General features: G+C 25.5%; 1 protein-coding gene across 1 annotated transcript in view; it reads left to right on the top strand.

Moving 5' to 3' along the window:
- The window catches only part of LOC112600109, a 6777-nt gene extending 646 nt beyond the window's left edge, over nucleotides 1-6131 (top strand). Inside the window, exon 2 of the mRNA XM_025347273.1 lies at nucleotides 5789-6131. Coding sequence (XP_025203058.1) covers nucleotides 5789-5819 — 31 coding nt within the window. The 3' untranslated portion in view covers nucleotides 5820-6131. The remainder of the gene's footprint in view (nucleotides 1-5788) is intronic.
- Nucleotides 6132-13405: the final 7274 nt, after the last annotated feature.

The following is a 13405-nucleotide window of genomic DNA, read 5'->3' as shown; positions in this document are numbered from 1 at the left end:
AATAATAATAATAATAATAATAATAATAATATTAATTATAATAATAATAATAATATTAAAAAACCTCGTCGGAGTACGCGAGAAAGACAAACTCGAGTCGAGTTCAGTCGAGAACGTCGGGTCACAATAATTGCAGTTACAACGTCTTAATACGATTGTTGACGACGCGACAAACTCGATGTTTTCACCGCTGATAGCACAGCAAAAAACGTCGGATCGCGTACACATCATATTATACTTCTCGTGGTCAGTTCTAATGCGACGAATATAGTTCACAGAAAAAAAAAGAAAATTGTAATACGCCAAAGAATAAGGCAAAGCAAAATCGATTAACAAAATATTATTTATTTGTTTGTTAATGTTTGATTGCCATTGCAAATTATAACGCGAAATCGTTAAGAAAGTAACTCATATTAAACATAATCGCTATAATCCTGTAATAACGACGATATAATTACGGTTATTGTTTAGTCGCTGAGACAACAATAATTGTAACAATCACAAAAAAAAAAAAAAACGTTGTTTAAAGCTCAAAAATATTTTATAATATGTTTATACATACAACTCTAAAATTTTATAGATTATAAATTTGAAACGCAAAAAATATATACTAACTTAACTGTGATGGAAAAAGTTAATTTCCACCTGAGTCTAATAAAATCATTGTACGATTTTTAATTTTTTTTGTGTAAACATTTATCCCATTTAACTCACATTATAGTTTTATTTATATTTTAATCGAATTATTAATTCGATGAATACTTAGTTTATTATTATTATTTAAGTGAACTGTGTTGTAGGTTATATGTATTTTTTAAATTATCTAGAAAAACCTGCTTAGCATTATTAAATCTGTTACTTAAGTTAGTTTAGTTGTAAAATTAATTAAAAAGTTGACAAACAATTATTTGCAAAGTTACAAAAAAAAAAAGGGTTTCGGGACCGTCGATGGCGTTCATGTATAACCTTTACTCGGTAATTTTAATACCTAGTTATAAAATATTGGCTAAAAGCATTAATTCATATAAAAAAATATCGCCTGGATACATTTCAATATTTTTAAACCATTCAATTAAACGCATTATGCTAAGTATTGACAAAACGTGATGTGATTTTTACGAACTGGACCAAATCCGCACTACGGGAGGTTAAAACTGTATTTTTTTGGATTCATCATCATTTCTCTAAAATGTATGTATGAAGACAAAGGATCACGTAACGTCCGTCAAACTATAGTTCCTGTATTTAATTTTATTTTATACCTGAGGCACGTACGTCCATTATTTAGGTGCGCTATTACGATATACTTCGGGGAGCCCTTCTGATTTTCTATATTATATATAATAATATATAATAATATATAAACCTATATAATATAGGTATACATAGGTGCTTATAGATGCAATAAATTACATTTCGAGGTCTAAATTGCGTTTTTGTCGTTCTCGTAAAACTCGTTGCTTATAAAGTATATAAATGTGAAGTGAACGCGATCAATGGCACATCATCGTACTGTTATGTATCTCTATTTGGTTAATCGATAAAAAATAAATAAATAAGAAAACAAAAAATAAATAAATAAAGTACCAAGATACACTGACTGGGTCGGCTGATCTGTTTCGACCCTATTGCGTTTAATGTATTATATGTGCACATACGAGTTCTAATGACCTTTAATGCTATTACCCAATCGGCCTTTAAAGATACGGAGCGGTGTGGCGCATGAGAGAAAACTGGGTTTGTATTATTCAACTTTATGGATATTTTAAACGACTTTATGTTACCCTTGACTTCACGTTACCAGACCTATCACTGCGGTGTGCGTTTATTAATAGTTTTCCTCTGGAAACGGACGAAATATGACGATGGTGAAGCGATAGGAATAATTATTTCTAATGGAATACTATTATAATAATAATAAGCCTCGTACATACCGAACAAACTGGTGAAAATATTTGTATTTTAAACTGGCATACATATACGGTTAATGGATTCTGTAGTGTTGTTTAGATTGAAAACCTATATGGGTAGGTATTTATTACATTTAAGCATTTTTTTTTGCATCCGTTTAAGGTATATTTGCAGTTTCTGCAATAAAATTTATTTATCCACATTGATATTCATTTGAAATAGTATAATAATATTGTTTACCGTTTATATCTCATATAATCTACAATAATTGTATGTCTAACTTGCATTGGACGAAATTACGTCGAAATGTTTTTTGTATTTCCAATAAATTGTCTTACTTACTTAAATAGTTTGATTTGTTCATTAATATTATTAATAAAGAATAGTGTTACAATAAGACAAATTAAAATCGTTAAAACGTATAAACGACCGTTTATGCGAAAATGATTACAAATCACAGGGTTCATTGTGTACTGAAATTAATTAATTCGCTTTTGAACGAACAATTTTGAGAAAAAAAAACCTTACAAAACGATTACCTATTGTCTTGTTTTTCGTTGTATCAAAGTATGGTGTCGAGGGGCGGGAATCTCAAAATTCCATTATAATACATTTCACGACCGAAAGCTTTGTTCTGTAATACCGCACCAACCTGCGGGAATTCGCAAAAATGGGTAAAATGATTCATCTATTATTTAGTCAAGTTTGGGCTTTAAATGTGTTTTATAAAGGTTGGTATAATGGTGCAGTACTTAAATTAAGATACAAATTATAGCGAGCGAAATAAAGGTATACGAACTACGGTTGTTAAATCAGTGATTTCTCATAAATTTAAAACCAAACGACAAGAAACACAAAGATCAAAGCATTTAAATTTATACATAAATATAATAATATTATGTACCTATATAATATAGTTATAAGTTAATAATTAATATCTTCAGGTGGAAATTGTTTTTAAATTTTGTTTTAAATTTTATCAAGAGTTAATAATAAGTACTGTAGACATCGTGAATATTACAATTTAGTGGTGTATGTTTAAAATTAGGGTTATTAGAACTTATATGATCGAAAACCAACGAAATATGCCTTTTTACATAATACATTTTTATAGTGTGTATACATATCATGTACATCTCTATGGTTTTATGTATTACTATCTTATGGTACATTTAAATTATTTTTATCGTACGCAGTTATTTATACATTTCATTGCAATAAGTTATGGATAATAAAAAATAAAGTCATAATTGAATTATCCTTTTAAGCGTACTTTTAAGTAAAATACCCCTGACAAAACTAAAAAAACCCACAAGGGGGTGGCATCGTTCATGTTGGAAATCACTGCCCTAAATAAAATACTGTTATGCTGCAAAAACGTCAAAATATGCTCGAAATTTACTCTAAAAAACATTGTGTTATGTACCTATTCGTTAAAAAAATTAAATTATGCATTCGTGAAAAATATGCAGACTATAGACATTTAATTATATTAAATACAACCGAAATAGTTGATTGACGATAAAAAATAAAATAAAATCTTACATTTTCGTTCGTAAAAAATAAAACTTGGAGCGAATAATAAATAGTAATAATAATAATAATAATAATAATAATAAAAATAATAAAAAATAACATTAATTCTATTAATTGATATATTAGGAAATTTCACAAAAAAATTGAATTATATTATCTAAATGTTTTAAAAATAAAAAATATGCAGTTATCTTTAAAATCTTCAAAATATGTAAAAATAGTAATTTATTCAATCTCCAGTAAGTGAAACGGAATTTTATACTACTTGTTTATACTTCCTTATATTTTGAACTCGCCAAAAAAATATATGAAATGCTACAACATCCTACCCTATTTATTATATTTATTCACCCAGGAAACGAGGATGTCAAATGAATCAGAATCTAAATTACAGTTTTCCCGATTTTCTCTTTTTTTTTTCATTATATTTTTGAACAGATTACATTAAGTGCCGTGCTTTTTAGGCTATTCAAATTCAAATTTAATTTATATTTTATGCTTTAGACATTTTGTGCTCTATTTTTCATTGAAAGTCTTGCGTCTCGTGTGTTATCGAAAATTTAACTAATATTTAAACGTTAATAATTAGTTTAGTTTCTACAATAGATAAATTTAAATAAGTACTTACCATTTATTTTAATTGTTTTTCAAAAAAAAAAAAAAAAAATGTCAGCTTTTGATTAATGTATTTGACTAATAATTGGATTATGATAAAGTATAATACTATAATAATGTTGATTAACATAAAAGTTTTTTTTTTGTACGTAATAATGAAAACTATATTATAATAGTGTTATGAAAAAATGTTTAGGTACTGTTACATATTAATTTCCATTCGCAATCGCTTACATACACTCGTGATCTGAGCATTTAAAATTTTAAATCGTTCGTTTCAGTGTGTATTAAATAATTTTAAAAATATTTTGAGATTGAGTCATAGATTTTCACTATTATACTGTTATCAATAGATATTAGATATTGTTGTTACATCGATGACAATTGTAGATAATATTACGCTATATTTTCAGTTACGTGCATGGTGCGCTACTTTTACATTGCAATCGTAACATATAATATTTTACTTGTATAATAATAGCTTTATAACCGTAACAATTTACATCTAGACTTAATTATTTTTATTGCAAAACCAACTTTATATTTGATTTAAAATTTTTATAAAAACGCAGTTCAAAACTTCTGTAGCACTCTTTTTGGTTGGAAAAGTGTTGGCATAAAAAGATAAAAATTGAATTAAACGATTTCATAAGGTTAATCTAATTATTGTATATAGGTAATGGGTATGACCTACCCATGTGCATTATTATCTACACTTAATACAAAATATAGATTGAGAATGTTTGAGGACTACTTTTACCTATTATACTTCCGTAATATTATGATCATATTTATTAATTATTAATCAGACTGATAATTTAATATAATTCGAAACCCATCACTTCGCCGGAGGACGCCAAATATTCTAGCATATTTGCAAACAATATAATATAATGTCAATTGGTTTTATTCCGTCGCAGTGCGTTTGGCTACGGTCTTTGAACGTATGCATATATTATTATGCATTCGCATTTACCGAAATGAATATAATTTTTAAAATTATTATCATTTTATTGTTTATCGAAATTAATACTATGCTAAATATTCAAAGTAAATTCATATTGACTATGTTTTTTATGCACATATTATACGTTCGCATAGTTAGACACAAATCGATGAGTATTGTGTGTTGTTTTAAGATTTACTAAAAATACTGTATTATCTAAACTATATAATATTATTCTGAGTAGCGATAGTTGTTTTTATTTACCACGAAGTTCAATTTAGTACAAATTATGATGTTCAATAAGCCGATAATATATTTTGAGAAAAATTTAAAGTATATGGAGTGCATACACTATTTTTACAAATGATTAATGTTGTCAGATGGACGTTTACATTATTCCAGCTATAATAAAATGGTATTTAATTCAAATTTGAACACTATAAATAAAATCTTGACCACAATCATAATATTGTTGTTATTATTTATGTTAATGTGTGTTTTTATTTTAAAACATTTTGCTTAATATACTCGTAGGTGTACAATAGTACCAAATGTCGATTTTTTTTTTTTTTTTAGGTTTACTTGATATTTTAAATAATATTAACAATTAACACCTACATTATAATATATAGTTTCTATTTACATATGGTACAATAGTTTTGAATATAGGTATAATGTATTTATGCTATTTTTACCATGTCTTCAAGGAAAATGGCATTATTTATCATACCTAATAATTAATAATTCATCTTCCACTAATTTGAATATTTTCATGTTTAGGTTTTTTGAAGGAAGGGCACAGTTCGCTTGAAGCCTAACACAATGAACCAAACGAACTACGAACACTGCGTATGGACATAAGATATAACGTCATGTATGTGTTAATTCTACGCAGATAATACTCTTTACTTATTACTCGTTATGTATACTGATGAAACAAATGTTATGTGGTACATAATTACAATATTGTAATTCTATGTTGATGTTCTGATTTTTATATTAAAAAGTGTTATTATACAATAAACCGTAAAATATATGGAATATCTACGTTCAACAAAGCAAATAAAATAAACAATAATAATAATTTAAATTAATAATTATTATGCTAAATATTTTAAAAAAATAACCCTGTCATACGTTTATTTATATATTTTATTGTTGAAATAGTAATAATAATAGTTAAGATAAGTTTATGTCAGTTGGAGTGACCTAAATTATTTTAAATTTAAGCTATGTTATTGTTGTTATCAAATTACCTACTTAATACTTATAGGGTATATAATTATGTCTTAAGCATCAATATTATCAACAATTTTAATAGGTGTTAAACAACTAAGAACTATAATACACTTTTCTCAATCCGGGTAGTAAAAACTATTTTTGATATTTTATTTATAACGTATTTATGTCCGTGTATGAATATTTTTGTACGTAATATACTTTTTGTACTTGCATATTGTGGTTGTTTATTTATAATTATTTTTTAATGATAAAATTAGTTGTAGTTATATTTTGGTATCAACATTACGTTTATTTGATTATTGATATATGCATGTACTTGTTGAAATCGAAGTATAATTTTATTTAAATGATGATTCAGTTATACAATAATCATTGTATAATAATATGTTATTTATCTTTAGTGTGCCAGTAGGATTACTCTTTTATTTCAATAAATGTATTGTTCATTATACTCCTTTATTTACTAGGACGAGATGTTAAAAATAAAGTTTTTGTAGAGTACATAAATAAACCTATTAAATTGTTTTAGTTTTATCTTACAATCTTATGTGCTGATGAAAAATAAAAATAATAAAACATTTCATTGAGAACGAGACATTGTTACAGCTAAAATAATGGCGACCGATTTGAAAATTGCTTTAGCTTTTAACGTAATTCTAATGTTTTATGTATAAACATGAAAAATTTATCAATAAATCGATTTAATAGCAACGATTTATGAAAAGATACAGTACGACGTAATCTAAAATTTTAGATTCAAATGTTATTTCCAGTCGTTTGCGTTCTTACAATAGTCATGAAACACTAATGTTTTCTAGTATCGTGTGATGGAACTCTGAACATATCACTCGTAGTCACCTTAAGTTCTAGTTTTTTTTGAAAGAATAAAGGTAAACGTTATTATATTAATATATTATTATTGTTATAAAACATGGATGAGTAATTGACGTCATGACTCGCGTAGCCTTTTTGTTTGGCTCGTGCTATATTTTCAAATTACTTTATAAAATTTTAATTTTTACTTGTATTTTATTTTATTGCGTTTTTTTCAACATTAAAATAAATTTTATTGAATTAATTTTTTTTTTTGTATTTTGTATTCTCTGGCTCATTAGATTTTAGTTCTAAGAATTTGCCATTCTTGTTATATGAAATAGGTAAATTGAAAGTTCTTTTATTATATTATTAATATGAACATTTTTAAAGAAACTATTCTTTTGAGATCCAGTAAAATTAAAGTTATGTAGATATTATCTAGCATAAAAAAAAAATTTTATTCGTGCAGACACACACACACACACATACACACACAAACACAATATTTTATGTCAAGTTTGCTTTTGCTTAAAAAAATATAACACATAGTAGGAAATTTTTTTTTATATTTATCTGTAAATACCTTTTTTCCCTCATCTGTAGATTGTAAATACCTATATATAAAAAAGAAACGTTTATTCAGCTACAATTTGTATTTATAACAGCCATGAACTATTGGCTTCATTTTGTGTTTGTTCATTTGTTGCTTTTGTTGTCGGGTGCTGCCAAAATTCAAATCAATATAATTTAAACTATTTTTGATACACGAATAAAAATGAAAAAAACGTTTTATCGTTTACATAGTAATGACAGGAGTTTGGTCCTAAAATGAATAGTTAGTAAATTGCTTATACTCAATATGTATTTAATGTTATAATTTTTATTTGTTTTAGATTTTTAGAACTGTAAATGAAAATATAAAATATGTACAAGAAAGTTTATGAAATCTTATTAGTTATTAGTTTTATAGTTTTCTATACATAATATAGTATTTATTATAATTTTAATATAATATGAACAACAAATAATTTTTTTTGGATATGACATATCATAATATTATTGTCAGTATATTAATTTTAAAATAATTAGGGGAAATGTATATTCAATGTGATTGGTAATAAGTATACTAAATATTACTTTAATATTTTTTATGGGTATAGTTTGTTTATTTACTGTACATAGGTAGGTACTCTATTCTAAATTTATTAATCAAGTTTAATAATGTGTTCATATATACTCGTAGTCCACGGAATTAGAGCGATAAGAGATCTTGTATATACTTTTAGATTTACAATACATTATCTATATTTATTTAAATAAATAAATAAAATTATATTGTAGGAAAACTTAGCTTAAATTACAGCTTATTATTTTTATAAATCATTTAAATATTTTCATTGCATTTTTGATGGAATACAAAATCTGAACAAAAAATAATTAACTTAATGGTTATAAAATTGTTATTGTTGTTTTCATATTCCAAAAAGCAAATAATTCTACATTTAATTGTTCATTATAATTTATCATACTGTTTATAAGTAGATTCAGTGGAGGTGACGTCGATAGTTTGAGCTACAAATAATTAACCCGATGTGGTGACGTAGACGTTGAAAAAAATCGTAAAAATAATAATCATGCTTAAAAAAAAACTAAAAAGACAGCCACGGGAGTCGATGACAATAGCGAGGTTTTAGACTTTGTACGATAGAGCGGAACCGTGATTGTTGAATCGTCTTCGTGCACACGGTTCGTGGCTCTTGATCGTTCGGTTTATTAGAGCATTAATTTTACCATCAAAATCATTTAGTTGGGCCATTTCACTTCTGTAGCAGTAGACGGGTGACACCGAAGACGCGTTTCTGAGGTTTTTCTTTTAAGAAGTCAGATGAAAAAACCAACCGCTTTAGTTCAAGTACCATGACGAACTTGCATCAGTCGTCTCGAAAAATTGAAAACTATTATTTTTTGTTTTTACAGTAGACTCTAATCTATGTGAAGTAGGTTATAGAGTACCAGTAATTATAGTACTTCAAAGTTTAACACGATAAAATAACACATAATTTTTCTTACCTATTTCTGGTATTTAACTAAAAATAATTATAACACATTTAATTTCATAAACTATGGGTATCTTTAATATTTGAATTTAGAAGTGTAGTTATATAACTATAATTTAAAAACACCACATTAAGATGTATAAACATATATCTAAATAACTTACGTTTCAATTGCTATGAACCTAGGGCATGAACAAGTCTTAAATCATTATTATTATTGAATAAATTGTCCAAATAACATATTATTAGGTATTAGGTATAAAGACGATAATATAAGTTGTTTATTTAATAACAAAGGATTTGACTGTATAGAATATTATTCATGCAGATTTGATACACGCTTAGTTAATTTATTAGGTAAGATTTTCAATTACAAATGATAATAATAATTAATTTGAAGACTTACTGTAGTGTTTAATACTATGAAGATTATTATATGAATTATTTAAATTATGTTAAATTATATTATTTGTAAAATTATGATATTAGTATTCATAAATTATATTTTCAAATTTATCAAATTAAGTAACGTTTAGGTATGATAATATGTATATGTTTATGAAATTACTTCGGTAATTCGAACAAATAATTTGAATAATAACTTTTAATAAATACTATACAGTATATGCCATCATACTTGATTTTAAAGGCATTATATTAGAAACTGCATATTAAAATTGCATAATAATATTAAATTATTTGATAAAATAATTTTTTTAAATACACTCAGGTAGATTAAATGAAGATTCTTACAACAATTTATAGTTTATTCATAGTTATAAAGTATACAGTTTTATAATATGTAGAGTACCTAGTATAAATACAGCAAATATTATAAAACCATTATATTGGTTGTCAACTGAAATAATTATTAACATTTTTGTTTATTTGTAAAGGACTATATTATGTAGTTAGTAAATCAAAATTAATACATAGACGTATTTATTATATTTATTTAAATTAATGTTTTATAAGTAGGCTATATTTAGTTGACAAAAAGATTTTTGTGTTACATTGAAGTGAAACTGTGAAACATCTACACAGTTAATAATAAGACCAGGATATTTAATATTTGATTATCAAAGATCAAGTTTGGAGTTAATCATATTGTTTGAAAATAACCCACACCGATAAGCCAAATTTTAATAATACATTTTTAAAGTTTTGAAAGTTTTCTTGCGCACATTGGATTATTCGATTATAATTGTTATTTTTCGTTGTCATCTAATAATATATTTTGGTGTTATTTAATAAGTATCGCCGATTGAATTATAATTATAAAAACATTAGTACAAAATACTGTTAATCATTAATGATAATTTTATATTTAATTTAAAGTAGTTTTACACATTTGGCTTTTTCGTTAGTGTTTCGTGTAGTTATATGATTAATAAGATAATATATTTATTTATTTATGCACATAATATTATTATTTTTGATCTAATTATACATCGTCGATTAATTAAGCTTGTTGTTAGGTAATGAAATGTTTAGCTGAGATTATTGTTGTAAGTTATTTAGCCAAGTGATGTTTAAGTTATTTTGTTGTAGCTAGTAAATGTAAAAGTTCCAGGAATTGAGAGATGTCTCGTCAAATACCAATTATATTTTTAAAAGCAGAAAACTTTCAAGTATAGTAAGTTTGAGAGTATAGGTATTATGTTTTTCAATGATATATAATAAGTACCTTAAATTAAACAATAATTTGCTTTTCTATCTATTGCGTCATTAAACTTCGCTGATTATAACTACATTTCACTAAATAAAACTTAGTATGATATTTAAAACTTTTTTTATAAAAGTAATTTTTTAAAATTAATTATCAGACCGCAGTTTGGTAAAACCAAAAAAAAAAAAAAAAGGAAATTGTTGCCATTTTCGCATTTATTTTATTATGTGTAACGAGGTTTAACTATATTCAGCTAAATGGGCTATAGTCTTTGATAAAACTCGGCCAAACAGTAATTACTAACCAACCATATCTTGTTAATAAGCATTAGGTTTAATTTAGTGTACACAAACTCTAAATTTATGATGCAATAATTTAAATAAATAAAATAAAATATACATATATAATACAGGTGTACCTACCTATTTAAGAACTGATATCACTTATCACTGATAAATTATCAGTAATTGTTTTTGAATAATGCGTCGTTTTAAAAATTAGCAATTTTTATTAATATTGGTAGAGGAACATCCAATTTACAAAAATATGCTAATTGCATACTACCGGGTCACGATGAAAACCCATGAAATCATTATTCATTATCATAAATACTTTAACTTTATAACGTAAAGATGTCGAACCAATGTTTCCACCATTAGATCTTTTCAGTGCTTCATTTGTGCATCGACACGGGATGTCTCGGGCCGTTATTCTACTTATTCCTTTAGATATTTCATAGCGATTCACACCCATTGAGTTTGTTAAACGATCGAATTGTATCACCGTATCAATTTCACGACCCCAGAAGTCTGCAATTCGTTTTAATAGCTTTCTAAAACACATTTAAACTGTTTCAAGTGTTGATATAATATATCAATATGCCAATATTACACAAGCTACAAATATATACGAGAAGATGCCTATATTATACTAAACATCCTTTGACGTTCTTAAACGTACCCCTCAGTCCATCGCACTCTGTAGGGTCACTGTAGGTGAAGACGTATAGTCGTAGATATAGATAAACAATAAACCGTATATGGTGCGAATTTGTGCAAAAAATTCCTTGTCTTCGATTCTCCAGAGCTATTGAATTGACTCCCAAACTCAGGCAATCGATATTTTTATGTATTGAATTGGCTTAAGTTTGGAGCAATAAATATTGAGGAAGTTAACTCAATTTGCGCATCCTAGTTGGGTCCCAACTCCCAAGTACTAGAGTCTAATCACAAATACTACATTAGTTGGGTCCGGGATTATTTTAAGTAACAAAGTATTAAGTAAATATACAATACAATTGAAAAATATTAAAAATGTTGATATTGACTTACTTGTTATTTTTTATAAATTTATAAATGAGAAAATGAATGAAAAAAATACGGGAATAATTAATCGATTTGATTTGTATATTTTTGTAAAACCAACTAATGTAGTATCTGAAAAAAATACCAGACCCAACTAGTATAGAAATTTTTGATTCGGGACCCAATTTGGATATAGTCAACTTAACGTATAAATCTTGAGAGCCAATTCAATAAGTAAAAATATCGATTACTTTAGTTTGGGAGCCAATTTAATAGCTCCTATGTTATTAGCATATAATAATCATTATTCATTACCGTTTTAAATTTTAAATTTAATAGGTATTTTTTCTTAAAGTGTTGTCATAGGTAATTAAGCAAGTTAGAAAATATTTATTAACAATTGATTTCTCAGTTGTAAAGATTTGATTTAAATTTTAAAACCAATGCACTGAATGATTCTATTAACAATACACTTATTATCTCGATTAACGTTTATATCATTTATACTTTTACCGTAACATATATGATATATGATACGGTAAAAGTACAAATACCGGTAAAATCTAGGATAATCAAAATAGTTTGATCAAAATCCGAATGATTTTACAAACAAGATTTGGTTAATTTTAGAATAGACAACTAGGCACTAGCGTTGGTAAAAGTCCGAAATTTGATTTTTTTTTTTAAATTGATAAGTTTTGTTTCTTTGACATTATTCAACAATATTGTATTATATTTTTGATTAGTTATATACAAAGAATTTTTTTATTTTTCACTGTGACAGCATTAATTTAAGAGTTCATAAAACGTATTTAAGTGACATATTGAACGTAATATTCTATTATTCATGATAATTGTGAAACGAATATTGCTCGTAAAATAATTTTCAATAGGCCTAGATATCAATCTATTATCTGTGTTATTAACTCTTTTGTTTCATTAATTTAAGTGTATAATCAGTAAATTGTTTAGTAGGAACAGTTTTTATTACACAGATAGATATATTTTTGGTTAATTTATTGATTGTATAAATAAGAACACTTATCAAGGTCTTCTATAATAAATTTGTTGGTATTAATACTTAAACCGTAAGATATAAATAAATATTTTTAACATGATTTGAATTCATTACAAAAAATAAAAATAAAATTATGTATAATTATTTTTATCCGTAAAATTTTTAAATTCTTATTTTAATTTTTTTGAATAATGAAATATCAACTTAATATTCTATATTTAGAATATTTTATTCTATATTTTTTAATTTTTTAATATTTCTAATGGAGTATTTTTTTGAAAATTTTAAGTA

This window comes from Melanaphis sacchari, unplaced genomic scaffold (genome assembly GCF_002803265.2).
Source record: "Melanaphis sacchari strain LSU unplaced genomic scaffold, SCAv2.0 Contig60_pilon_pilon, whole genome shotgun sequence".
In the NCBI taxonomy this organism is placed as follows: domain Eukaryota; kingdom Metazoa; phylum Arthropoda; class Insecta; order Hemiptera; family Aphididae; genus Melanaphis; species Melanaphis sacchari.
This window is presented reverse-complemented; position numbering and strand designations above follow the sequence as displayed.